Here is a 27,458-nt window from a genome sequence, read left to right as displayed (position 1 = left end):
ATTTCAGAAAAAGCTGATGTACTGGGATCTTCCCCACACACCCATGTCTACAGTTTACAGAAAGAAAATATCCAGTGAATTTTCTGTGTGTGTTGTTAATGCTAGAGGTTAGAAAAGAAAGGCCACACTGCAACAGTAACTGCATACCTTGGTTGTAACAACTAGGGTATGCAGAAGAGCAACTCCAAATACCCAACACGCTGACCATGGAAGCAGATGGCTTACAACAGCAGAAGGCCACTCTTGCCAGCCATATAATAATTTGCACACTCGCCAAAATTAGATAAAAGATGGGAAAAATGTCACCTGACCCGAGTCTTGATCTCCACTGCAACAGCCAGACGGAAGTGTCATAAACGGCATGAAATCTTCCTGCCTTGTATTGGTGCCTTATGCTGGTGTAATGGTCAGAGTAATTTTCTTGGTCCACTCTGGGCCCCACAGTACCAACTGAGCATCGTTTAAAGCATACCTGAATATTGTTGCTGGCTATGTCGATCCTTGTATGACCACAGTAGAACAATCTTCTAATGGCTGCTTCCAGAAGGATAACACACCACGTCAAAGTTAAAATAATCTCAAAACATGAACATGACACCAAGTTCACGGTTCTCAGACGACCTCCACAGTTACCAGATCTCAATCCAGTAGAGTGCCTTTTTTGATTTGTCAGCTTCACAATTTAAGTAAGATTTTAAGATAGGAAGTCGAAATTTCGAGTTAAGTATCACGAAATTTCGGATTTAGTCATAAGTAATACATATTTTTGAAACTATAAGTTGAACATTTAAAGTTATGCATCTCAGAATTTGTGCACACATCTAGAAATTTTCCATTACTTCTGATTAAAAAAAAAAAATGTATTGAAGAGGATTAGGGCCACTGGGCTCACGTCTTTTTTATTTATTTTCCAGAATTTGGAGAAAAGTCTCAGAATTTTGGAAAAGAAACCCCCCTCCCTCCCCTAGTGGCTCTAATCCTCTTCCGTAAAAATGAGAGAAGTAACTCAAAAGTTTTAATTTTTTTTTAAATGTAAAGCTAATAACCCCAAATTTTTATGGAATGTAAAATTTGGAGTTACATCTCAACATTTCTTTCAAGTTATTAATTAAAATTTTTAGGATAACCTGAAATTTTGCTTTAGCTCTTCCTGACTATTTGTTATTAATTTCCCCCCCAGTGGTGAAAACAAGCTTCCTCTGATTTATTATAACACTGTAATAATATATAATGATAATAATAATCCATCTATCTATCTATCTATCTATCTATCTATCTATCTATCTATATATATATATATATATATATATATATATATATATATATATATATATATATATATATATATATATATATATATATATATATATATATATATATACACACACACACTTCCTAAACTTATATCAGAAAATCACTATCCACCCATCTTAGATGACACACAAAACCATTTAATCCCACTTCCATTTGCAGCCATAAAAAAACCATTGTCTTATTCAACTTGAAATTATAGTCATATTTTATTACAATATTAGAATTTGTACACATTGCCCTCTCCATCATCTTTCATTTATAAATTTATTACATAAATATAATCAAAAAATGCAAAATAACGAAGGCAAATTTAACATGAATTCAAAAACAAAAAGTGTCACCTGACTCTGCGATAGAAACTCGAGGAATGTATTTTTCATATATATATATATATTTTTTAAACAAAGGTCAAACAAGTCAGAGTAGAGTCATCTAATCAAATTTTTTTTTTTTTAAAAAGAAGCTCTGCAACATTAAAAAAAATGTCAAGAGACTCATGTTCACTCATTGTTTTTGATCATTACTCATGGGCTGTAATGGTGTTGCTAAGTTATTGCAAAAATAAAAAAAAATTCTCACTTTTGAAGACCAATCCAAAGAAAAAATACTGGGATTATTAAATTTATCATTGGCTGTAAGATAAATGTAAAGATTAGTACTCATCCAACATAGGAGCTCCCTTTAAGTGAGAAGATAATTATAACAAACCTATAAAAAAAAGCTTCTATTATCACCCCCAACAGCTGGTCAGTTTATGATCATCAAACAGATCTGCAATCTGAGTAATCTTCACAAAACTCATGCAAAAATAAAAATCACTGCATGACCTTTAATGCAACCCTGCCCTTTGACGCTCATCTCATGCAAATCTAGGGTCTTGTATTTTTCAACAACCTTTTGGGACTTTGCTACTTTTGGGAATTCTCCACGCGGTTTTTAAAGACTTCTCTACCAGATTTAAAGATACATCGCATCTCGAATGTTGACAATGACAATCAGTGATTTTGCTTGTGAGCTAACACTGGTCAACCCTGTGACGTCAGGCATCAGATGTGACAACTATAATTGTGAACATGCAGACACTGAACAAACCAAATGAACAAAAATCTAAAAAACCCTTAAACCAAATTAACCAACAGGAACCTCCATCATCCACATAGTCGAGCAGTGTAACATTAAATACAGCATGTAAAAAACAAAAACTGTAGGAAAAAAAGGTGTATTATAGAAAATTATATTATTACAGTATGTATGTATATATATATATATATATATATATATATATATATTGACCTGTAAAGATTTTTAAAAAATAAACCAGAAAAACACCCAGAAAAGTGTAAGCTTTGATGTAAACTTGTAAAAACAACCCTGTGATCATGTGGCTAAAGAAAAAGCTGATATGTGAATTAACCCCCAACCTTTCATTCATTCAAGCGAACATCACGAGAGCCGTTTTAAACAGCAGACAGGGAGAGTTGGGTGTTTCTCAGCGGTGCTGCCGTAAATGTCAGAGATTCTGGAGAGGATAAAGGGAGTCGCTAAGCTGCAAACGTCTTACCACCTCCTCGCCGGGTCCTTGATCCACGTATAACATGCTGCTGATGAGGCTGAGAGGTGGCTTGGGATGTCAATATCCAAGAGTGGAAAAAAAGGTTTGTTTGGGGTGGAGTGGGGAGTTTTTCTTTTTTTTTTTTAATTAAATCCCAGTGAGAGCAACACATGTACACAGTGTGACTGGGTTCTTGTTTCTCAATAGCCGTCCTTCTGAGTGATCATATGATCCTGGATCCTCTGCAGCATCTCCTGCATCCGCCGCAGCTGGGAGAAGAGAGCAGAGAGAGGAGACGGGTGTTAGTGTGATACGTTTGAATGCGACGCATCCACTTTCATAGCGGTGTGAAGTCTGAGGGGGATTTCGTCGAAGCTATTCATTTACGCACGGCTGCACAGGCAACAAATCAATAAACGCCCGGGAGATGGGCCTGTTCTCCCCAAACCACGTGACGTGTGCTGAATGGCAGCAGGGAAACAAGGCTCCCTCCATCTGCTGCTTCACTCTGGACTACAGAGTATCTGTTATCACAGAAGCAGCACTTTAGGATATTAAAATCACTAGTATCAGTCAGCTACTCAATCACCTAATCATGTTGAGTGAGTTCCCCCCCCTATCAGATTTGTTGGAAATAAGCAGGTAACACAGGTGTTATACAGCTCCTGTTCACCTGGAGATGTTTGTCCAGCTGCTGCTGTGTGTGGGTTGGCTATAACACCCGTGGGCAAAGATGTATATTGAGCTAATTTGGTGTTACTGCATTGCTTCATGTTGATCAGACAGAAAATGTAAAATAAACAAATGAGGGAAAAAATAAGACTCTTTATTTAATGAAATAAATAGATTTTGCACGGTCTGGTGTTGCAGAGGGAAGGGGGCTGGTATTGACATAGCTTATTTAACTCATTATGATTGCAGGACAACATTAAAACCATATATAGCCGTCTATTCCTGAGACTCAAAACAGTCATTAACAGGGCAACAGTCTAGCATCTACAAACCCAAAATAAAAAGGAATCTATAAGGAAGGTTTCTTTTCACAACAGTAATATTTATAACTAAACTTTGCAAAAAAAAAAGTAAAGAAATTTGGGTTTGGTTGATTATTTCTGTGTTGCAACGATGCTGCTTGGTAATAAATCTTACACTGAGGGAATGCCTGTTTATTTCCTGTTAAATGGTGCCACATTTATAATGAAAATACATCTGTGGGTTGAGCAGCAGATTTAAGCATGTGGGTTATGTGCATTAAAAACATTCTCTACCACAGAGATGATTAATTCTGCTATTGACTCTTGTTTTGAGCTTCTGACACCATGACTGCCCTTCACCATCAGGCCCCTTTGCACCAGTGTCTGCAACATGTGCGGTGGGACCTAAACATGTGGAGGACCGTTATGTCCAGATTGTTGCTCTGAGAGGGTAACGGCATTTGCTGTTGGCATCTCCCTCACAGGAAAAACAAGGCTTGTCATCACTGCAGGCAAGGTCGATGCAGAGAGATTTCGAGATGAGATTTTGCAGCCAATGGCCATCTCTCTACAGTCCGGGACTGAACTCTATTCTCTAAGATAACAATCCCCCCACCCCCACAGAGAAGGGTTTATCAGAGACTACCTCCAGATTTTGGGAGTGGAGAGGATGAAATGGCCCACCTGACCTTACCCCCGATCCCAAAAACCTGTAAGTGGCATGTTTGCGGGATCAGCTTGGGCCATAATGAAACAACATAACATTGGCTGATTTGGGACAAATGCTGATTGAAGAACAGGATGCCATCCCAAAGTAGTGTGTGACCAAACTGGAGACTAGCATGAGGAGGAGGGTGCCAGGTCATTGGGGTTGTATTAAACAATTAAAGTATGTTTTGTTTCTTCAGACTTAAATAATCTAATCCATTAAATTACACCAAACAAGAGTCAATATCATAGCTGTTTGGCATTGGCAGGGAAGATTCGTCAAGTTTTTTCATGGGCTCAACTCTGCTGCTCGACTGACAAATGCATAAGATATAAGAATACAAGGTTTATTGCCTGGAAGCATTGTTACAACAAAGAAGCAATCAACCAAACACAAATTTCCCTACTTTTTTTTGCTACTTTACTTCCACTAAGCATCACAGTATTGCACAGTATGTAGCCCTTTAAATACCCACTAACACCAGGTTTTTTCTGTCAGTCTTAACACTTTCCCATCATTATCCTTCCCACCTTCTCTGGCCTGCCATGCACAGATGTTATGAACTCAGGTGCAGGAACACATGTTACATTCAGCTTTTCTTTCTTTAATCCTGAGAAGGTTCATCCTGAAACTCTGGATGATGGCGTGGTTATAAACATCCTGGTGCTTCCAGAGAGTAAGTGGCAATCTCTTTTCCTAGTCACAGTTTAAAGCTCCAAAAGGCTACAGGTTTACTCTATAATTAAACCAGTTCCTGTTTATGACACTGTTTTCTTGTGAGTTTCACAAAACGTGATCTGACTGCACTTAAAAAAAAAGTTTTTGGGTAAACACATCATCTGTGAGCTAAAGATACTCAGAGAGCTTCATCGCCTTTGTGATCTGAGTGCCTCTCTGGGCTGGGCTGACGGTCTGAGTGCTCGTGGTGATCAAAATTGTGGGCAGAGTCATGCTCGTGGTCGTGATGCGACTCCAGTTCGTGGTCGGCGTGCCGTACCTCCTCATCTTTCTCTCTGATGAGCTTTTCCGTCTCGGTCTCGGCCACTCCGGGCACCACTGGGATGGGGAAGTCTGTGCCACTCTCCCGGGTTAGCTTACTGCAGAGAGACACACGTTTTGGAAAAACGCTTCAGTGAGCAAGTTCAGAGTTTACTACAAAGTGAGAACACAGACCAATGTAAATAAACCTGTGATGTCTAATCAGCTGCCGACAAACATTGTTAAGACACTACACCAGACACGTCAGCGCAAACCCACCAAATACCTCAAGAATATATGAAGGTCACACGTTTTTTTAATCACAATCTCCTTCTCAAAACAACAATATTCTAACATTGTTATAATTCATATCTTCATCTTGATTTTTCTTGCGCCATATTTCTTTCATCTCACTAAAACTTATTTCTCCCGTCCTTCAGCGTGAGCATACTTGCGGTTGCGCTCCTTGACGACCATGCGGGTCATGCTCTGGATGCACTGAGCTCTGTAGTTCTCGTAGTGAGTCTCTCGGGTCACGTCCTTGAGATCTTGCATGTGCGTGCGAACGAGCATGTTCCTCAGCTTCACGAAATCGCAGTGTGCTGGGTTTTCCACTGCAGACCACAGAGTGAGGATCAACTACACACTCAATACTTATACACGTTCACTGTTGACTTTTGCAATGGTACATCTATACAGAAAGCATTTTAGTATGTATGATTTTGAGGTCTTTGTTTGGGGGAACATGTGAGGTCAAGGTTACCTTCTACAATACCCCAGGGGTACAGACGGCCTCGCACCCTCTTCCCTTTGGCCTCCACCACGGTGTTGCTGCCTATTACTGCAAAGGGGATGCTTTCCTAAAGGGGTCAAGATAAAGATCATAATATTAAAAGCATGTTATGGTCATAAAGATCACATCTGGCTGGGCAGGGTGTGAACACATCTGTATCAAAAAAAACAAAACAACAACAGACCAGTTATATCCCTTCCTCTTAAATGTCTTCGTCCTTTCTTGTGTAAGACCTTTTTTCCCCCTTTTTAAACCTGATCTTTACCTAATCCAACAGGAGGTAGAATTCCTCATTTTAAACCCCAAAGTTATTGATTTGATTGTAATCATACTGACATGACCGTAGCATATGTAGTCGACTGGACCATGAACTTAAGATAAAGCTTTGCATTAACTTTGCCTAGAGCACTGTGAGTGTATAGGGCAGCATAGGGCATAGATAAATATGATATCAATAAATATATTATATGTTTTTAAGATTTTCCTCATGTCACATACTTACATTGTTCAAAATGTGACATCTAACAAATTTGTTACATTATTGCAATTATTGCTGTTCCAGTAAATAAACCAGTATTTAGATCTTTATCATAGTGTTAGAATGAAACGCTGTGTTGATATGATAAATTAAATTACACGTAGTAATAAAATTATTAAAGACGTGTCACATGGTCAAACAAGCGCTGCAGGCCTGGCAAAACCAGCCTGTATGACACAGAAAATATATCCTATACTTACTAAAATTAAAATATATGAAATGCATCATAATTAAGAAGTAATTCTGATTTTCTTGATAGTTATTGTTTATTGACCAAACTAAAGATCTGTGTGTTGAGCAGGGGTTTTGCTAGTAGTGATAACTTTTGCTTTTATTTCCACCGACTGTGTGCTTAGTACCACCTTACAATACGGGAAGTGTAGAGGAGGCTGATTCATCAACACTTAAATCCACCAGGTCTGACTATATAGTCTGTTCACTCATTTTAATGTCAATTCTTATTAATATTAAATTTGTTTGCAGCACAATTTGTTTTGAATGACAATGATTTGTCTTGACTCTCAGCATTCTGCTTTCAGCTGAGTTTAGTGTACTAAACACAAATACTTGGATGAAGAAAAGAAAGAAAGGAGATCACTGATCACCTTCAGCTCATGGTCTTGTTGCTTGAAATCTTCATCTTCATCAGAGTCGCAGTCGGGGAACTGGTATATCTTTATACCGTACTGCTCAATCTCCTCTCTGATCTGCAAAGAAAAACAGTGGAAAAACATGTCTGATGTCAAAGTGTGAATAACGTCCTCTGTGAGGATACAAGTAAAACACTCTGCGGCGTATTCACGGATTGATTCGTGGGATGAAACATGCAGTCGCCTTGCCTTAATTTTCTTTTTCTTCACTTCACCAGGGGTGAGTGTGTCTGCTTTGGCCAAGACTGGGACAATGTTGACCTTCTCATGGAGAGCCTTCATAAATTCCACATCCAGAGGTCGGAGGCTGGAAGAGATGAGGCAAAACATACCAAGAAAGGATAATGAGACACTTATTATTTATTAGGATAGTGTAGAGTAGACAAGAGAGTGGGCATTTTCGAAAAAGGTGAGTCACCTGAAAGCAGGCCACTGCAATAAGGACTACAGCTTTCAGCACATGAGGAACGCAAACTTTATTTTAGGGGTTCTCTGAGTTTTTATGGCCGGGTCGGTGTTTGTAGAGTGTAGAGTTTCTTCAGAGAATGATGGTTTGCGCACGTTTATCACTAACCATTAGTGAGGTTGGAGTTACATTCCAAGGCAAAAAGTTATCAATCAGTGTCAGGAAGGTTTAGTTTGCTAATGATGACTAATTGAAGGAAAATACTTCCCGAGTCACATTTGGGCTGCCCTATCATGGTTTAACATAAACTGTGGCTGAATGAAATATACAAGCCATGCGCTTTTTCCACGTTGCCTTCACAGGCCACAGAAAACTTCAAAAAGGGCCACCACTGATGATTTACTGTTAGACAAGTTTAAACTGGGGTTGATAATCATTAACTGTTAGATAATTTTGTGCCAATAAACTCCATTTAGATTTGAAAGCGTTTCATAAATGCTCATGAATTGCTGGCCATCAGGATCAGGCAACAACAGATTTACCTGCCGATCCACATCTAGATTTCTCCACTCTAAGCTTTCCTGCATCAAGTCTTATCTGTAGTTCAAAATTAAAGGAAGTAGGGGTGCTAGTTTATCTCAGAGATTTAGCATGTGACCACATGCCATACAGCTGAAATGCATCAGTCTGGGTTGGAGTCCTTCCCCTCCTCTCTCTCCTTTTCCCCCCCATCTAATGCTGCACTATCAAATGACGGCAAAAATGTACAACCCCCCTCCCCCCCAAAAAACTTGAAGCATAAGATGATGTCTCTGGCTGCATGGCACACTGGCCGACCAATCAGTGGCAGCAGACATTTGCTCGCCAACAGAGGGAGCCGTTTCTCCATGGCTGTCACGCTGAAAATGCTCTGCAGCATTACTTGAATTTTATGGTATTCTGGCTCCTTGATGAACACAGATCTGGATGCGCACAAATGTGCTGAGAGGTACCACAACAGCACACAGCACAAACAATTGATTAGTGTGAAATCACTGCATCAGATGTAAAGTTATCCAAGGGCAGTTGAGAGTTGCTTTATCTCTGGGAAAGATGCTGGGCATCAACAATTTAAGAGGCTGAACACACTGTGAGTAAACACCGATCCACTAGATACGTGTGGAAGATATCACGTGTGCGCTCAGGTCGATGGCTGCGATAAACACGTGATCAGAGATCACGAGGAAAAGTGTAGTTAATGGTCCCATTATCATTTCTGAACATTGCACGTGATAATGTGCTGCAGCAGAAACAACTTAATCTTCCATATTTTTAGAAGTAATAATAAAGAGAGGACGAGTAGGCTGAGTTAGCTGTAGCTTTGTCATACCCGTGACCGAAGGGTGAGATGAAATAGAGGCAGCAGTGTACGCGGTTGTCCTGGATGTTCTTGCGATTGAGGCCACTCTCATCCCTGAAGTACTGCTCGAACTGCTGGTCAATGTAGTCAGCCACTGACTTCCAGCTAAAGCAGAAACACACAGGGGCGTTCAGTCTCTGAGGCAAAGTGTAACAGCTGACCGTGTAACTCAGATTCACTCGGGGTTATCTGATGCGTTAAACATGTCTGTACCATTCAGTGTTGTTCACAGCGTCCCCAAACCCAGGGGTATCCACAATGGTGAGTTTCAATTTGACACCTTTCTCCTCTATATCCACCGTGTGTTTGGTGATTTCTACCGTTTGTGTGATTCTCTCTAGGATAGAAAAAAAAAGTAAAAAGCCCTCAGCCATTACATAATATAGTACAGCAAATTTTAAAACAAATAATCACACGCACCTTCTGCATTGAGCAGCTTCCTATCTTTGTACAGATCTGTGAGAAACAGACTGTTGACCAGGGTGGACTTTCCCAGGCCAGATTCACCTTCAAACAAAGCACAACAAAGAAGAAAAGACCGTCTTTTTAAAACAAGCACGGTCTTAAGATCAAATAGCAGCTAATGCTAAAACGAGGATTTACCTGCTACCATGAGCGTGAAATCAAATCCTTTCTTGACAGACTTGCGGTGCACCTGGTTTGGCAGCGTTGCGAAACCCACGTACTCCTTGTCCTGGTCCTACAAATGCACAAAAAGATAAAAATGGAATAAGGAAACAGAGGCTGTGTACACCATGGTTTCTTTTTTCAAACCTGATATCGGCTTTTTGAAATATTTTGGCATTGTTGTCCCATTTGCAGTATTTTGACGGCAATAACGGCAACAGCACAAAACCAAACAAAAAACAAAAAACAAAACAAACAAAACAACGACAACAAAAGGAACCCCCCCCACCAAAAAAAGCAATATGCCCAAATAAAAAGGCAGATTTGCAACCATGGAAAATGTATTAATTTTAGACTGTAAAACATGGTATGAAGTGTATCAGCATGTTACAGCACACGGGCTTCCTGACCATGACGCCTTGTATTACCTCACTACTGTCGTATGGGTCAAATCGAACCCAGGGGCTCTTTGGCCTGGAGGGACTGACGGGGGACGGCAAGTCAAACTCCACGCTTCGGCTTTGTGGCAAACCGGAGTCTGAACCCGAATCTGACTGGGCCCTGCCGGCCACGGGGGGCCGCAAATATGACGGGGTGTGGGGGCGGTCATTGCCCACGGCCTGCCTGTCCGCATCATGAGCCTCGGGGTCATGATGGTGGTGATGCTTGTGATGGTGGAGACCGTGCCCACCATGATGCTGAGGGTCCTGCATAATGTTTTCCACTTCTGAGTCATCTGAATGGCTTGAGGGCTGGAGAGAAGCGAAGGTCGTGGGGGGGGGGCGGAAGGGATGACGAGGCAAACAGGAAAAAAAGAAATACGGTGGAGGGAAAAGAGGAACGGTAGAGCACCAATGTAGAGGGGGAGGTATGGAGATCCAGAGGGTAGAAAGTTTTAGAAAATCAACTTAAAATTTTATGGTGAGGAATTTAAGACAGCAACAAAGAGATCTTTCATATCTGACAACTCAAAACTGTTAGTATACCCAGCTGAAGGCCAGTGGGTAACACATGACATTTCTACATTAATGTGGATGAGCCTTTAACTATTCATTGGAAACAGGATACATGTTAGGGACTTTACAGCTGGTGGATCACCTTCTATTATAAATGAAGTCATGTTAGAGCTGAACACTGCAGCCAAGTTGTTTTATGAAACTAACAATGAATGAACTCCAATACTGTGTTTATATTTACTCTCCTTTAAGAGTGATCGGTAATATTAAAGACAAGGACTGTTTTAGACATCAGGTATTTTACTCTTCATTAAAAATGCAAACTTTAAAAGTGTAAATTTTCTGTAAGAGGACACGCAGCTATGGACTCTAGTTACAGTTACTAAAGTCTCCCTGATAGATAAATAATGGAGTGGAATTCGGCAAGCAACACGGCCACTCAAATTCAGCTGTGAGCACACACTGTGACACAGTTTTAAATTTAAATTTAGACCCTAAAGAGATCAATTCATGTCTAATCCTTTGCTTAAGCACATAAAAACTACAGACTTTGACGGCAGAAATCAGCTGAAGATGGGCAGTAACAGAAAAAAATATATATATTTGGGGGGGGCATCACCGATACCTGTTCATGGTGATCATGATCATGGTGTCTGCTCTGATTAGGGGAAGCTGGACAGGAGTCTTGTTCATCTGATGAAGAGGAATGCTCGTGGTCACTGTCCTCCATTGCAACTGGGGCTAAAGCGCACTCTGTGATCTTGAATCCAAAGGGCGCATGCGTGTGGTGAGGTTTATCGGGGAAAAGAACAACAGGGAGGTTGAAGAAGAGGATGGAGAAGGGCCAACAAAGAGCCTCGCAGATCCACGCATGAACCACAAGGAGGACATGAGGAGTACAGGTAAGATGGATAAAGACGAGGAAGAAGACGACAAAAAAATTAAAAAAGCTAATGAATAAAAGAACATACCATTTACAGCAGAAATGGTACGATGTATGTTATAATATAACAAGGGACTGAATATTAGATATATGCTATAAATTAATATGCGTCTGTATACATTTGATTGCAAAATCAAAACATATATAGGATGAGCTAAACAGGGGCAGGAATTAATAAGCATTTGCTTCCTCATTATTATTTTTTTTCCAAACAGGAATTGCTCAATATTTTCAAGATGATATCTTTCTTTGATGTCATGTTCATTCATTTTTTTTTATATGTATTAACTCTCGTTATGCGTTTCAAAATAAAGATTTGATACAGATTCAGGCCATGTTCACTCCTCTTGTTCTGGTGCCATTTTCCTATTCATGCTCCCAGCTACAGTTACTATTGCAAAAGCTAACTACAAGTTTGACAGCAAGTAACTTCTGTGCCAATTTCTTTCCAGTTTAATTATGATAAAAAAAGCTTAGCATGTAATCTTTTTGGTGTTTCCACATGGTTAGGTGCTCCACCTGTGACCTACAGCTCTAATATGATTGGGATTTAGAGCTTAAGGGCAGAGGAAACAGTGATAGTTTCACCGATTGAAATCGGGAAATCTGTGACCTGCTTTCCTGATGCACAACCAAAGCCCTAAGATCAATGTCCAGCATGGTGGGTTCTGTGTCCTACATAAAATAAACTGTCAATCACCAACATTTTGCTTTGGATTACAAATCCACAGAAGTGCATCAAACAGACTCCCACTACTTTTTTTTTTTGCTTAAATATGAAAAAAGCTTCAAAGCGACTTTTAGATGTATCATCTGGAATATCACACTAAAACAACTCAAGTGACTACAGGAATAAAAATCAAAGAACAAACTAATTATCAAACATATTCTCAGTAAAGTGGATAAAAGCACGTTCACCTGTTCTCACCTCCTTTCTTTCGATGCCTCACCTGTGTCTAAAACTCTCTTCCTTTTACTTCTTAAAAACTGCTCCTCGTACAAAGTCCAGCAGGAATCAGAAAGCAAAGAGCAGCGGCTCCAGCATTTATACAACTCCACACTAGAGGACACAGCGCCCTTCAGCTCCATTGAGCTGGTCGGCACCCCGGGGAGCTGATCAGTGGCATTGATGAGGTGCACGTCAGCGCTCACAGGCAACACCAACCCAGACATAGACTACATCCATCAAATCTACTTAACTTTGGGGCTGCACAGCTCCATGTCGTGCACAATTATACACAAACTGTGAGTTTGACATCTTCTGCTGTTTCACCGTTTTGTCTGACAATTCACATTGACACCAGCAAACAGCCTAATCTGATGAGTTGAACCTGATAACAAAGCAAAAAGATAAGGAAACACTGATAGCAGCATTAGAGCAGAAAACATGATGCTACTTTGTCACTGTGTTGTACGGTGTGTGGACTGATGTTATAACATGAAGACAAATACTGTGCATATTTTGCAGGGCCCATTCTTAACCTTTGCCACTCACAGCTAATGTCTGTACTCCATAAGCCTACAATGACAGTTCCTGTGACAATAAAATATGTCAAGAGCAGAAGTATCCTCACAAAAGACTTACAGAAACTGCTCAGGGTTTGCAGTGTGACATCAAATTCAATTCTAATAATGATCGGTTCAGCCAGAGAGGATCTGAGGCAGAATTTCCTCTCATTCTGTTTGGGAGCTCGAGTACTAAAGGAGGTGACTAAAGTCAGATATTTAGGTTACATCATCAGGAACAATCACTGTGATGATAATTAGAGCCTGACAGCTATTGATACCAAAACCAATCTCCACATTTGGTGATTTAAAAACAGGATAAACTCATATACTGATGTGCAATGCTGATATACTACCCCAAATGTGTATATTGTACAGCTGGTCTTAAAATCGGTCCTAGTGGTGTATTTAGACTAAAACTAAAACGAAAAAGAATAATGACTTTAACTAAAAGCCCTACAAGTCTCTGCAGAGGACCATCACCACCTGACTGTCAGCCTGGCTATCGCTGACCATGTGAGTTGTCTACTTAGAGGTAGGACTGTAGAACTATACAACATCCACAGACACACATATACTCTGCACATATTCAAAAGAGACATCAGGGCCTCAAATGCTCTTCTTTCTCTCCCTTAAAAATTTCAGAATGCAGAAAATGACTGACCTAAAGAACAGCTTGGAATAAAGAGTATCACAAAGGTAACCACCAAATGTTTCCACCAGATCACACGAGGTGAAGCCGAGCTGCTTACTGCCTCATTATAAACATAACTGCCGGCAATGCTGATGAATTCACTAATTAAGCTAACAAATGAATTACTTATAAACTATTTATCTGCCAAGGCACTTGTCTTCACGTACCACATTAAGCATTTAGGAGAACTCCTCATTTATAAGCAAATTTATTCAGCAACTTGCTCCCAGTTTCAAACTCTGCAGTTTGCATTGTCTTTACAGGAGACATCATCGTGTCTGGGAATCACACAGTTACTGTACACATTTCCTATTCCTTTTCTGTTGTATGCACATATTTCAGAAACTTACATGTTACCTTTTTGTGTAGTGTGTCTGTGTCTTCATTCCTTTCTACTTTTGTAGCATTCCTGAAGTTGACCCCAACTTCAGAGCTTGGTTACAGATTTCTTCTCTAAGCCAAACATACTCTCAGTTTACTCCATCTTTAAAAGCAGCCGAGATAGCAGGCATTACTGAATGCAGGTAGGGGATTTGTCTTCCTCTAAGCACTAAAGCAGCTTTGTACAGCAAACTGATGAGGTTCAAACAGGTTCAAATTCTTCCTCTCACACCAAAGCAGTCATCAGGCCATTGCTCCGCTGTGTTCTCGGCCCTGATATTTAAGAATTTAGAGCCGAAAAGGTCTTAAGAAAGGAATGCCACAGGAAATTGTGTTTGGTTTTTTTTTTTTTTTTTAAATATACCTAAGGAAACATTAATTTTCTCTTTTATTCAGCTGGAAGAAAAAACAGCAGATTAACACAGCTCAGACTATAAGTCAAGCACAATTACAACTATTCTGTGTTCCTAGTATGCATAAAGTAGGAAAAGGGATATTGGGGAATTATTAAGGTAGAGTTCAACATAGGCGAGACATTTAGGCTGATTTTACTGGAGTTCCATTTTCCACATGCAAACATTTCCACTAACTTTAAAACACCATTCAAGTATCTCCTGACACATTAATCTTGGGCTTAAATGCATTCCCACTAAAATGCACTTCAGCGCAACTTGCTCAGCGCCATCTTTCCAATTCAGTCTGGGTGGAAAGGAAAGCCCGTAAACCTGCACTTTAATGGTTCATGTGAACAGGCTGAACAATTCAAATATGAGCAAATGTTCTGAGATCAGCAAAAGCTCCTTTTAACAAGACTTACCATCATATATTTCTTAAAGTTGGCTTCTCCAAGCCAAAAGAAAGGCAATTTCCAGTCCCGAGCCAATAAAAAATGAAAGTCAGGCTATTGTGTGTCATGCAGATAAATCAATATGCTAATGAAACACATGATTGACTAGGGATAGAAAGATTAGTGCTGCTCTCATGAGCAATACAAACACAGAAAAGCCATACAACTTACATAGCTCTAGATTTAAAGTTTAGAAAGAGACCCCAACAAAAGTTTAAAAAAGAAAAAGAAAAATAAAGCCCCCAATCTTGTGTAAGATTTACAGAAGTGTCCCCCTAATCCCGATTTCTCCAATATTAACTGATGACGTGAAAACAATCTTCTTTAACTAGAATGAAACCTGATGGGCTTTGACATCTATGTCACATTTTTCCATTTTGGTCCCACACAGTCTCCCACTGGAATGAGTCTCCACTGAGACCTGAACCAATTATAATTTCCATAACTGGCTCAGGGTGAGTTCATCGAGAAAATAAGCAACTGTTCGCTAGAGAATCCACGCAGAGTTTGACGAGAGATAAAACAGAACAGATAAACTGCCAACTGGGTGAAACCATGGTGTAGCTGGTTCTGATCCAAAGTGGTACTGTGAGGATCGGAAGCACAAAGCCCCAGCTGGAAATCAGGAACACCAATGCCCAAGAAGTAGTGCCAAACAGGCCTTCATAACACAACAGTCCATATGGCTTTTGAGACTTCCTCACATTATTCAAAAATGCTTTAAAGACTTCCTCACATTACTCAAAAAAATTAATCTACATTTTCTACATAGCAAAACAAAGGAGGGAGGGAAAAGTAATCACTGGTATGTGGACACAAACGTTTTGCCTCTGGAACGGACATATTTTACTTTGTCAACAGCTGCGTCTGTCATTTCCTGCAACACTGATAAAAATGCACTTATGATGTTCGCCTGAAACGTCCTGTTTGCCGTGTGAAATTAGTAAGAAGTGGGGTTAAAGTAACAATTTTAGCTCTTTGTTGCATATACAGTCCACAAAGATGGATTCAATAATCTTAATGATATTTAATAAGCAGTCTAAGAGGCAAGTGGTAGGTTTCTGCACAGCTACTGAGATGAATAATACTAGCCTTTGAAGTTCTTTCCAGTCCTTTAACAAGAAGACCACTGTTGGAAAAAACAACCTCTCAAGTATGTGTGGCATTTATTACGATGGGAGTAAAATCTTTATGCTAAGCGGTGCAGTCCCTGAGAAACAATTGGAGGACATGAAACCTAGCCAAACACAAACAAGTTGTGCGGCTGACTGTGCTGCTTTGTTACTTTTGGATCAAGATGGTGGGTTTGGCTGGCACAGCGCTGATGGACGGTGATATGTTGCATTAAATGCTGCTCTCAGGGGAAAAGCCCTCTTCAAATGTACGACATGGGAAATGCAATCAGAAGCTGCCAAAAGTCATAAAGAAGCCGGGCAGCGTGTTGTTATTCACCGTCCGTGATGAAAGCACATTTCAGCTCGGTAGGAAATGCAGTTGACAGAGTCGTATATAATCCAGCTACAATAATTACTGCACTATTATTCACTTCATGCTAAATCATTTTTGCTTGACATGAGGTGCCATGGTTGGCACGAATTCTCTCTCTACTGTATGCTGGTAGACGGAGCATGATTATTATCATTTCATACACACTGTGTTGATATTATGCTCCTCCTAGATTTTAGTGTTTCCACAATTCAATACAAGACACTATTTATATAGCACCAACTCACAACAAAAGTCACCTCAAGGTGCTTTACGCTGTCAGATGAGAGAAAAAACCCAACAATAAGACAATCCACTTTGAGCAACCACTTGACAACAGTGGGGAGGAAGAACTCCCTCTTATCAGGAAAAAAAAACCTCTGAGAGAACCAGATTCTGTGAGGGGTAGCCATCTATTCTGATGAGTTGGGGTGGAGAAAAAGAGTAGACAGAAAAGGAAAGCATAGAGAGCTATTACAGACAAACAGAAACTATGTGAGAGAGTAGAAAAAATTAATGACAAACAGCAGTAAAACAAGAGAGTGGAGTGGGTCTCCTACCAATCGGAATCAGTGGATTGCCTCCCCAGCTACTCTCCCATGTGAGAGTATCCTTGAGTAGTGCGAGTTCGAATGTTAGATACAGCACATGCATGAATGCTTGTTTGATTCGGCAAATGAGGCTTATAGTCAGGGGTGCACATAAGTGGTCCACGGGTGCGCATTTGCTGTCAAAAATAAAAGACGCGCACCAGATAAGAAGTTGCAACGCGTGTTTGCGTACATATAAAAGGCACTGTATTTGTCAGCTAGAGTGGGATTTTCACGGCATATACTGCACCACATCTCTGTGCTTTCATCATTTGTTTGAAGCCAGCTCACATCCTGCAACCACTTTTCCGAGAATACGCGCTTCTTTTTTGCGGTTCGGACAACTTCTGACATTTCTTTGGAGGTGGAGGAGCTTGCTTCTTTGACATCTTTAAGAGTTCTAAACAAATGTCTGTCCTCCTCCAGAAAATCTTATGTACGCAAACGCGCGTTGCAACTTCTTATCTGGTGCGCATCTTTTATTTTGACAGCGAATGCGCACCTGCGGACCACTTATGTGCACCCCTGACTATAGTAAAGAGTTCTTGGAGTTCAGCTGCAGCAGAAAAGTTGAACATAAGTACCACAACATTTCACATGTTAGAGTGGAGAAGAAGTGCTCACTGCCATCATGGGAAGTTCCATCCACTGCCTAGGCCTTAATAGTTGTTATCACAAGAAGTGATCCACTAGTCGCACATTGCTTTGTCACCGACACCTCAGTTACCTAGGTATCAAAAAGGAAAATTTAAAGTCTAACATTAAAAATAGAGAGAGTGTCTGTCTCCAAAAGCCAAACTGGGAGAGAGACAGTTGAAGGCTGTGTCTCCCAGTCTACTTTTAGAAACTCTAGGAACAACAAATAAGTCTGCAGTGTGAGAGTGAAGTGCTCTACTGGGACAATATGATAGTTTGTGATACCCGAAAGATCTCACAGAGCCTGATCATTCAGGACCATCCCTGTGAGATGAAGGATTTATATTCAGTGAAAAGCAGCCAGTACGAGAAAACTATTACTTCTATTTTGGATGAGCTGAAGGCTTTTCAGGGAGCTTTTAGCTGTTCATTAGGTAATAATGAATTAAAATACTACCACCTAGAAGTAACAAACTTGTGGACTAGCTTTTCAGCATCACTCAGGAGACAGGATGTTTATAGTTTTAGCAGTATTGTGCAGATAAAAGGAGGCAGTCATAGACATTTGTTTAAGGTGCCGGTTGAAGGAGATATCCTCGTCAAAGAACGACTCCAAGAAAAATTAGATGTCATGAATATAAAAGCTGCATTTATACTAATAAAGCATGATTACAAATGCTTTCACAGCATTAACAACACTGTGTGTATTCCTCTTTACAATCTTAATGTTGTAGAATAGAGAGGCTGAATCCCAGTAAGGTTTCCCCTTGTGATGAGGCCAGTAGCAGGTGGTGAAGGGAGCCATGTGTGTGTCGTGTGAATGCTGTGGTTGTTTGGATAGTTATAGCGGCGCTCTGTGTGAAGCTGGCTCAGTTCAGAGAGAGAGAGAGAGAGAGAGAGAGAGAGAGAGAGAGAGAGAGAGAGAGAGAGAGAGAGAGAGAGAGAGAGAGAGAGAGAGAGAGAGAGAGAGAGAGAGAGAGAGAGAAATAGTCCAACTCACCACACTCTCCCACAGCTATAGAGCCCATACAAATATTCACATGACCACAAATATTCACTGCTACACACAAAAAATTATGTTTTTATCATTTCCTACTCCAAGTCAAAAGAATACAAAAAGATAGCAGCACCCTAATCAGGTGTTTCCTCTTCCTCAAATGTATTTCTGTCACAGTAAAGCACCAGGAAACGACGTCTTCCTCCATCTGAGACTCGCTTACAAACGCGCTCAGTGCATTAAGCCATCACATCTGATCAATCAGGGCTAGCGTTTTAACTTCTTAGAGATGTGCACAAAGGAAAAGCAAAAACCAGATAGATACTCCCAGCAGCTTAGCATAAAACCACCATTAGCTGAGAAAAAGAACAAGCCTGGTCACATGCATTCATGTGAACGGTCCAGCTCCCACAAGATTTCATGAGGATAATCTGAATGTGGCCAAATTCAAACACATGTACAGGGAGAACCTGCAACCACATGTAGGAAACTCAAAAGAAAAAACAAAACACCAAGAGTGAGTCACAAGCAGCCGCTAAATGCAGGGTCAGCAAGAAGAAAAGCAGCAAACACATACCTCTCCATCACTGTTTGCTTCTGAATTTGCTGCCATATTATATCTTCAGTACCAGTGGTATTCCTTAAGTTAAAGCAGCTTAAATTGCACAGAAACCAGTGAAGAGACGTCACTTAGCTTCTGGGCCCCCACTCACGTTACATAAGTGCATCAACTTTCCCTGCAATCAGGTGGCATACAAAGTTCCTCCTGCACATGTCCAACATCTTTATCAAACAGGTAAACCTTCAATCTATGCCTTCTCTGCATCTGGAGCTTTTTCCAGAGCTCCACCCAGCTCTCCCCTTTCTGACCAATCTGCAGCTGTTATGCAGATGAGCAGCAGCAATGGAGCCTGTGTGTGCGCGCACCTCTGTCCTGCCTTGAGAAGAAACACTTGGTCTGCAGGGAGACCAAAGACACTGGCTCTGCAAGCCTTGCAACAAGCAACTCATGCCCTCATTCCTAAAGTCACAACACGCATGAGGTTAACACATAACACAAACACACACACAAACATGAAATATCTGTCGCCAACTGAAAACACATGTGAGAAATAATTCTGTGAATAATTCAAACTATCACTGGGAGAATCTGGTTTTGCAAGAACCTGGGATGAAGCATCAGAAGATAACAGCACTGTGCAGTTAAACTCTTACAATGGCCTTTACATCCAGTCCAGACCTCCCAGCTGGCAGTACCAGGACCAGAGCGGCACGAGGAGAAAGAGAGAGTAAGTGTGTCCATGAGGGGGAGGAGAGGTAGTGTGTGGCCTACATGCTACAAATAATCTTTTTTTATCTAATACACACTTCGTCTCCCCCACACACACACACACACACACTCTTACTTAAGTGGACCACAGCTCAAAGCTTTTCCATTAATCTCAGAGATTCCCTGTGTTTTGCACAGTCTTACAATACTCACTCATTCTTAAAGGATTTTGTGATTACCATGTTGGGTTCTGAACAAGGGAATGAACCCATAAGTGTTCTGTGTTTTTTTTTTTTGTTTTTTTAATTGAAATCATAAAGCTAAAAACCAGTTGGGAAAAAAAAACCCCAACACAATATGATGGTGATTCTGTGATCTACCAGCATGTGACAGTAACGAAACATAACCGGAAACAAAAAAAAAGAAAAATATAAAAGCTCAGCTTGCGTCTGGGCTGAGATCTAATCTTCAGCTTTTTAGGGGAGAACAAAAACAGGAGCAGAATTCAGCTGAGAGTTCATTTTCTGCCTATGGGAGGAAGAGCTAAATGTAACACGATCCCAATCTTAATAGCTTTTGATGCTAGTGTGCCAACTTATACAGCCGTAATAACTACCATAAGCAGAAGCAACGCAAATAGAATCAGGTCAACAGACGTGCCAGTCTAAGAAACCACACAGTAGGCAAATCTCACTTAAACATCTATTAAATGTGACACATGCTCAGGACTGGCCTGGATGAGAAACACAGACTTATAGACAGGAGATATTACTTCCTGTAAGGAAAGATAGTGTCTAGGGAGACGACTGCTGCCTTGCTTTAATCCTCTCTGACTGCATCACATCATGAGGGTGATTATCGTGGACTGTCTGAAAGGGCTGACTGTGCCCAAGGGACCGACAGCTTTAGATATAGTGCAAACACATGCACGTACCTGTATGATGGACTACACACACACACATACTCGAGTCAAACAGTAGAGTCTACAGTGCTGTGAGGATCACACTGCCCCTCATAATTAAAATGTCTCCCCGTACATGTTTACACTGCAGGGTCGTTGGCTTGGGGCCGGAATGAGTTTCTTGATAAAAACTCTATTTGGTCCAGTAAGCTACACCATATTTTATTATCTCAAAATGTCAAAGACAGAGCCAATGCATCAGTCTGCTCAACAAATTATCATCTCTATGACTTTGTGTTGCATGTATGTGCTGAATTTCTCTCACACAGAGGACGCACTGTGGGACGGTGGAGGGAGGGCAGTGCCACCTGCTGCTCATGACTGGAAATGGCTTGATAGGAGTTCATGGGTGTCACGGATGGTACTGTAAGTGTAGTATGTGCATGGGTCATGGGGCTTTTCCACAGCAGAAATTGTGACTTTCAAAAGCAGGGAAGGCACAGAGGTTAAAAAGGTCTATTCAAAGTACCAGAGGCATTTAAATAAAGTAGATTAACCAAATAAAGCCAGCTGTGAGGCATGGAAAGAGTTTTTTTTGGTTTTAATAGAAAATATAATGGAATTAAAAACAAAAAACTTAAAAACAGGCACGTAATATCAAAATGAGCAGTCTTTCAGCAGGTCATCTCATGGCCAAACGTCAGAAAGTCCCGAAAAAGCAATCTGCATGCTCGTGCTCATGAACGCAGACTGTTGTTTGTTAGCGGGGACCTAGCTGTCATACACTCCCTGGACAGGTTGCAATCTGTTGCAGGACTAACACACACAGAGACAGACAACCATTCACGCTCATGATAATTCATGGCATATTTTAAAATAGCGCAATACAAATGAGAGAAATAATCCAGGTATGACCAACTGTGGCCTTTTTCATAAGTGGCGACATGATTCATGACACCACTGACCTGCAAACGTTTTGTCTATTAAAACAAGAAAATATATACATTTCATCACCATGGACACAAATCAGTGCACACTTGAGTGGACAGATGAAAATGATGAGAATAATGAAATACTGTTGCCAAGAAACACAAATCAGTGGATTAAAAGACTGTGTAGCAGCTTCATTTAATGGCATTTGGGCAAGACTTTGTATACATATACTGCACAAACGAGCCCCGAACTTGAGACAAACTGTCCTGCCTTTGGCTGTAGCAGAGTACTTCGTGCATGCAAAGCAAGGAAAGAATGGAAACCTGTGTTTTTAGACGCAGACAGGAAACATGCAGCACAAAACTTGGAACTTGATATAGAAGTTCGCCTGAGCTTCCCTAAAAGAAACTGGATAAAAAGCCCTAGAAGGTAGCACAGTAACACGAAATACACTCTGACACCCTTTGAAGCAGATATCCAGCATCTATGCAGGAACATAAATATTGTTCCACAACAGGCATCAACAAGGAAACGCTAGATTTGCTGAACTTAGACTTCCTACACTTCCTCCTCCATTCAGTTAAGGATCTTTATCTGACACAGAGACATTCCTGTTGGAAAAGAGCTAAAGCATTTTTCTCACTTTGTTTTTTTCACCCCCCTTAAAAGAGGCAAGGTGCAACAAAGGCTCATGAAAGGGGGAGGGAGGTGGAAATTTCTCTTGGGTGACATTACAGGAATTCCATTGTTACATTCAATCTAAATCGCAGCATTCATCTGAAGGGTTACACCACTTCGGGATGGACTCAGCCGGCATCTCTGCTCGCTCACAGCAGCTCGGCCTGCAGAGAGTGCGATTTCCAGCTGGTGCAAAATCTGTCTCAGGATCAAGATGTCTCAATATCTCAGTTTTATTCTTTTCCCCCATTTCGCTTATTTCCCGGGAGAGAGCTACAAAACAACTGCACAAAGAACCAGAGGGAAGAAAACAGCATTAAATAAGAGCAATTACAGTCATATAAAATGTAGTCTCAATTGCAGGGTATTTGACCAGGTCTGTTTGTAATCTTTTCTAACAGCTTGAAGAGACTGAACTGCATCATTACCATCAGTGTAGATGCTACAGTATAATGTAATCTGGTTAAACGGAGAAAGAATCGGTACAAATATCAAGCAGATTTACAGCTCATCAAAATTAGCTACATACAAAAAGGCTAAAGCTACACTTCACTTCAAAGAACAACAAAAGGGTCTGCTTTCCCCTCAACTGAGTAATTATACTTTTTTTTTTTTTTAACTACCTTTGGCAGAAAACTGTACATTTTAATGAGCTGCACTGTTTATTCTTAGTATTATTTCAAATGAGGGCATGGAAAGGAGAAGTCGCAATGCAAACTGCATGACTTGAGTCCAGCGTGTTGTTTATTTTAACTGGTGTGGAGAAAAACACCTGTGAAATAAAAGGCGGCCATAAACAAAAACAAACAAAAAAAGGGCCAACATCTGCCGGGTGGTGAACTCTGTGTGCCCTGGAGAAAGGAAGCTGGTGGGTTTGTTGTGCGGCCTCGCTTGTGCTGCACTGAATTCCAGCCCGTCTAGCTCCCACATTACACGAACACAAAAACCACCTTGTGTGATTTTTGGCTCCTGCTGGGTCTTATCACAACGCTACCGGAGTCTGGAGTCGGAGCCACAGATCTGCTGAAACACTGTTGGCATTGTGTCTAGGACAGATTCAATAAGAGAAATTGCATCAGTGTCTGGACTGGGTTCCCAGCCTTCCCAAAGGTGGAAATCAAATGGAAACACCAAGTAGCTTAACTATTCCCAGATTCATTACTATTTTAGTAAAAACCCTGGAGCAGGCAGCGCTGGAGGTTGACTATTCATTACATCATGTGCAGTATGAATAAAACAGTTAAGAGACTGAAGTGTAACTGCGCACTACAGGCAAAATGCTTTCCCAGGAAATAATCTGTGGTTCACTTTAACAGCTTGCTCTTTTACTGCTAAGTTAAATTATGCTTACAGTTTGTAGAATTTGAGCTTGTTTTCCCAAAGTTTTGTTGAAAGTCAAAACGTATAACTCAAACCAGCAGCCACTGGTGGATAGTAAACACCGAGGTAGGGGCAAATTTTATTTTCGAGTCCCAAGAAAGTAAAGTGCAATTGATTTGAAACGATCATTTGCTGTAACTGACCTTTATGAAGATACATTACTGTGGAAAAGTCTCAGGCCACAGGTCAAATGGTCTTGAGCAATAGTTCTGCAGACTTTCTGAAATTCTTAACATTTTACTTTGAACGCTGACTGCGCTTTCACTAGTTTTCAGTCCGGTCCTTGTACCTGACCCTTTTCAGAGGATCAAAGGAAATGCTGTTGTTCCCACATGCAAAGATCCAATTTGAAATTTGTAACTTTAGACACTTTGTTACTAGCAGCCTGTCAAACAATCGCATATGAAATAAATGGGAACACGTTATCAAAATCTCGAACGATAGCACAGTTTGCCTGGCATAAAATAGTATTTTTGCACCAACAAGGTGATTCCCAAAGAGCTATTAGCCAAAACCTTAGCATGTCTCAGCAGATGTGCAATGTTAAAAAAAAGAGAGAGAGAAAAAAAAAAGAGGAAACTAGACAGCTGTCTGGAACAGATGAACAGAAAAATGATCCATCAGCTGTTCAGCAAGGCCTCATCAGAAATGAACTTGGTGGAAATATGGCTATCAAGAACTCATTCATAAGGAATTGAAACAGACAGAAAAAGCGAAGGTTTGCCAAATTCCAGAAGAAGAGGGCCTTAAAAATCAGTGACAACAAGTCTGATGGAGTCACGAGTCCAAATGTTTTTGTTCAAATTGTTTTCTGGTATGGTTTCGAGCTGCATTTTAGTCACTGGTGTTGGGAATCTTGTCATTGATGAAATTGATGAAATTATGAATGCTGAAACATGCATGCATACATACATACATGTATACATGCAGTTATATACTATGGTCTAAGGTCTGCCATTGGGGAATTTATGGTGAGCTGATGAGTAAAAGTTTGTTGGTCAGCAAATAACGATATTGCAAAAAACTTTCAAACTACAGTGCCAATGTCACAAATTCAGCTTTGCAGTAGTACAGTACTCATACATTCATTACACATTTATTCACACCAACACTATACAGAACCACAGTGCTTTGTTGAAGTGAGAAAACTTTTAAAAGTGTTATCAAGCAGACGCAATCTGGGTATGTGAGAGAATCAAAGAAAGCACTACTTTAGAAACCCTATCCTGGAAATATCCTTTGGTTTGTAGAGCTTTTTGGACTTACTCAGGAGATAAATATACTATAACTTAATTGTTTTTATCTCAAAATAGAGCAGCTCAAATAGGCGCCCAATAGTGCAAAGTTACCTTGATTTTCTTCCCAGATGTTCTGAGCTTCCTGAGGTCTTCTCCCTGCTGACTGAGCTGTTTATCTTATACAGCAAAGATCGTTATGCTCCTATAACAGGACTGATTGACAAGCTGAACCTGTGATTGATACTCCAGACACTCCACATGAGGCATGATAGGATTAAGAAGCTGCCAGCATATAAAGTAGCTCATCTCTGTCTTCTGATTGATCTTTAAGTTTTAAGATAAAAATGCCCTCCTCATTCAAGCTAAAAGCTGTTATAAAACTGCAGAGTCATGCTGGAAATCACAGTGGTTACGTCTGAGCTTCGCCTTTAAAACAGCCAATCAGATGGAACTGATTTCTAATCATCTAAGGAGTCTAATAAGCAGTGTATCTGTAAAAACAGATTTATGTTTAGACAAGGTCAGAATAACAGTAAGATAAGATGATTTCTGCTAATTTGCACTATGAACTCACATGTGTGTCAATCCACAACTTGTACCCTCACCAGATGGCATCGGTGGCTCAGGTGGTGCCTGACTTGCCTGGGCTCCAACATGAACTACACATAATTGTTCCCTTCCTCCTTCTCTTTCCATCTGCTCTCATTCTAACGGATGTAATCCGCTTCTCTAATCTTGATGCCCAAACACAAAAGAACCACAAAAAACACGCAAAACTTAACACAAACGGGTCAACTTGCCAACAGACTCATCTGTGACGCCAGAGATGGAGCTCAAACATACGTTGTGCTGACTAACGAGCATTCAAATCTTCACAGGAAACTCACACTCCACTGGCACGTACTTTTTTAACCTCGTCTACAGATGTCGGTCTTGCCAGCAGCACGGCTGGCAGCCAGGAGCACACAGATGAAAAGAGCCACTACTGTATGTCCATGTGACCTCAGTATCAACACTACAGTGAACACATCAATCTGAAGACATGCACATTATTAAAAGCACAGTTCTCACAGTAAAAGCTCCTGACTGGGTTCAGAGGACACTGTCAATGTCAACAACAGATTACCAGGAGCTCTGAGACAGAGGGGATGTGCTGTCTAACGGAGCTTATTTCACTTCTCATCACAATGCAGATGACGGATGACACGCTACACTTACCATTCTGCAGATGGCCAAGTCGTGCGCGCGCACACATAAAACGGACCCAGCAGAGAACAGCGATCGGCCACGAGTGGCTCCAGAACCTGCACGTACAAACCTTTTTTGCCTCCAGTTTCTGCAGAGCTACACAGTCTTAGAGCCAGACATTATTAACGTGAGGGTGCACACAGACGCATGCCGTACCACGGGCTTGGCTGTCGGTGACAATGCAAAACGAGCAGCAGCAGTGGGACAGAGCTGCTGTGAGTGTGAGTGTCCGGCAGAAAGAAGACACAGTGGGAGCTGGGTTAAAAAACACCAGTCTGCAAAGCATTAAACATTAAGAGCTTTTGATGTAAGTGTGTTGGACATTCATTTAACCCACATGTTCCATTTCAGGTGCAGGATGGAGAGGTTGCATGTGGCATGCAGACCTAACCAACTAGATTTTAACATGTTTCAGTAGCCTGCAGTGTCTGCTTTTCTTTTTGTGACCAAGATGTAAAATATGATTACATATACAGGATGTTCTTACTGTGTTAGGTGATCATTATTAAATAACTAATACAATTATTAATAATAAACACAACAAATAACAAACCACTTATCATATTTCTCCTGTCTAATATTTGATCCCCATATTAAACATGGCTAAAGTTAAAAAAACAACAACAACATCAGTGTACATTCAAATAATCCCTGCAAGTCAAGGTTGAGGCTTCAGATTGCTTCAAACACCAGGTTTCAAACAGATTTTTTTATTCTCTTGGCTCTGAATGATGTCATAAAGAGGGGATTTTGCTAATATGGCACTTCTGTTAATATTCAGTCCTTCTGTTTGTGGAGGGCAGCCAATGAGAAGAAAGTTAGCTTAACAGAGGAG

General features: G+C 40.6%; 1 protein-coding gene across 4 annotated transcripts; it reads right to left on the bottom strand.

Moving 5' to 3' along the window:
* Nucleotides 1–1,501: 1,501 nt before the first annotated feature.
* On the bottom strand, nt 1,502–26,895 carry septin4b (septin 4b). 4 transcript variants are annotated; one of them, XM_084951796.1, is made up of 12 exons: nt 11,522–11,701; nt 10,369–10,692; nt 9,917–10,013; nt 9,734–9,820; nt 9,527–9,650; nt 9,284–9,418; nt 7,698–7,815; nt 7,464–7,565; nt 6,291–6,387; nt 5,979–6,141; nt 5,547–5,646; nt 1,502–3,135 (listed from the first exon to the last, which is right to left on the bottom strand). In XM_084951796.1, exons 1-12 carry the CDS (start codon nt 11,624–11,626, stop codon nt 3,067–3,069), a joined length of 1,521 nt encoding a protein of 506 aa, XP_084807922.1. In that variant the 5' UTR covers nt 11,627–11,701; the 3' UTR covers nt 1,502–3,066. The 4 variants fall into 4 exon arrangements, with proteins under 4 accessions (XP_084807922.1, XP_084807926.1, XP_084807925.1 ...); XM_084951800.1 differs by lacking the exons at nt 10,369–10,692; nt 11,522–11,701 and adding an exon at nt 26,594–26,895; XM_084951799.1 differs by lacking the exons at nt 10,369–10,692; nt 11,522–11,701 and adding an exon at nt 19,553–19,908.
* Between the last annotated feature and the right edge of the window lie 563 nt (nt 26,896–27,458).

The sequence above is a fragment of the Perissodus microlepis genome, chromosome 14 (genome assembly GCF_051167445.1).
Source record: "Perissodus microlepis isolate ML-2025 ecotype Zambia chromosome 14, ASM5116744v1, whole genome shotgun sequence".
Lineage (NCBI taxonomy): Eukaryota > Metazoa > Chordata > Actinopteri > Cichliformes > Cichlidae > Perissodus > Perissodus microlepis.
The sequence above is the reverse complement of the archived record's forward strand: the minus strand, read 5'-3'. Positions and strand labels throughout refer to the sequence as shown.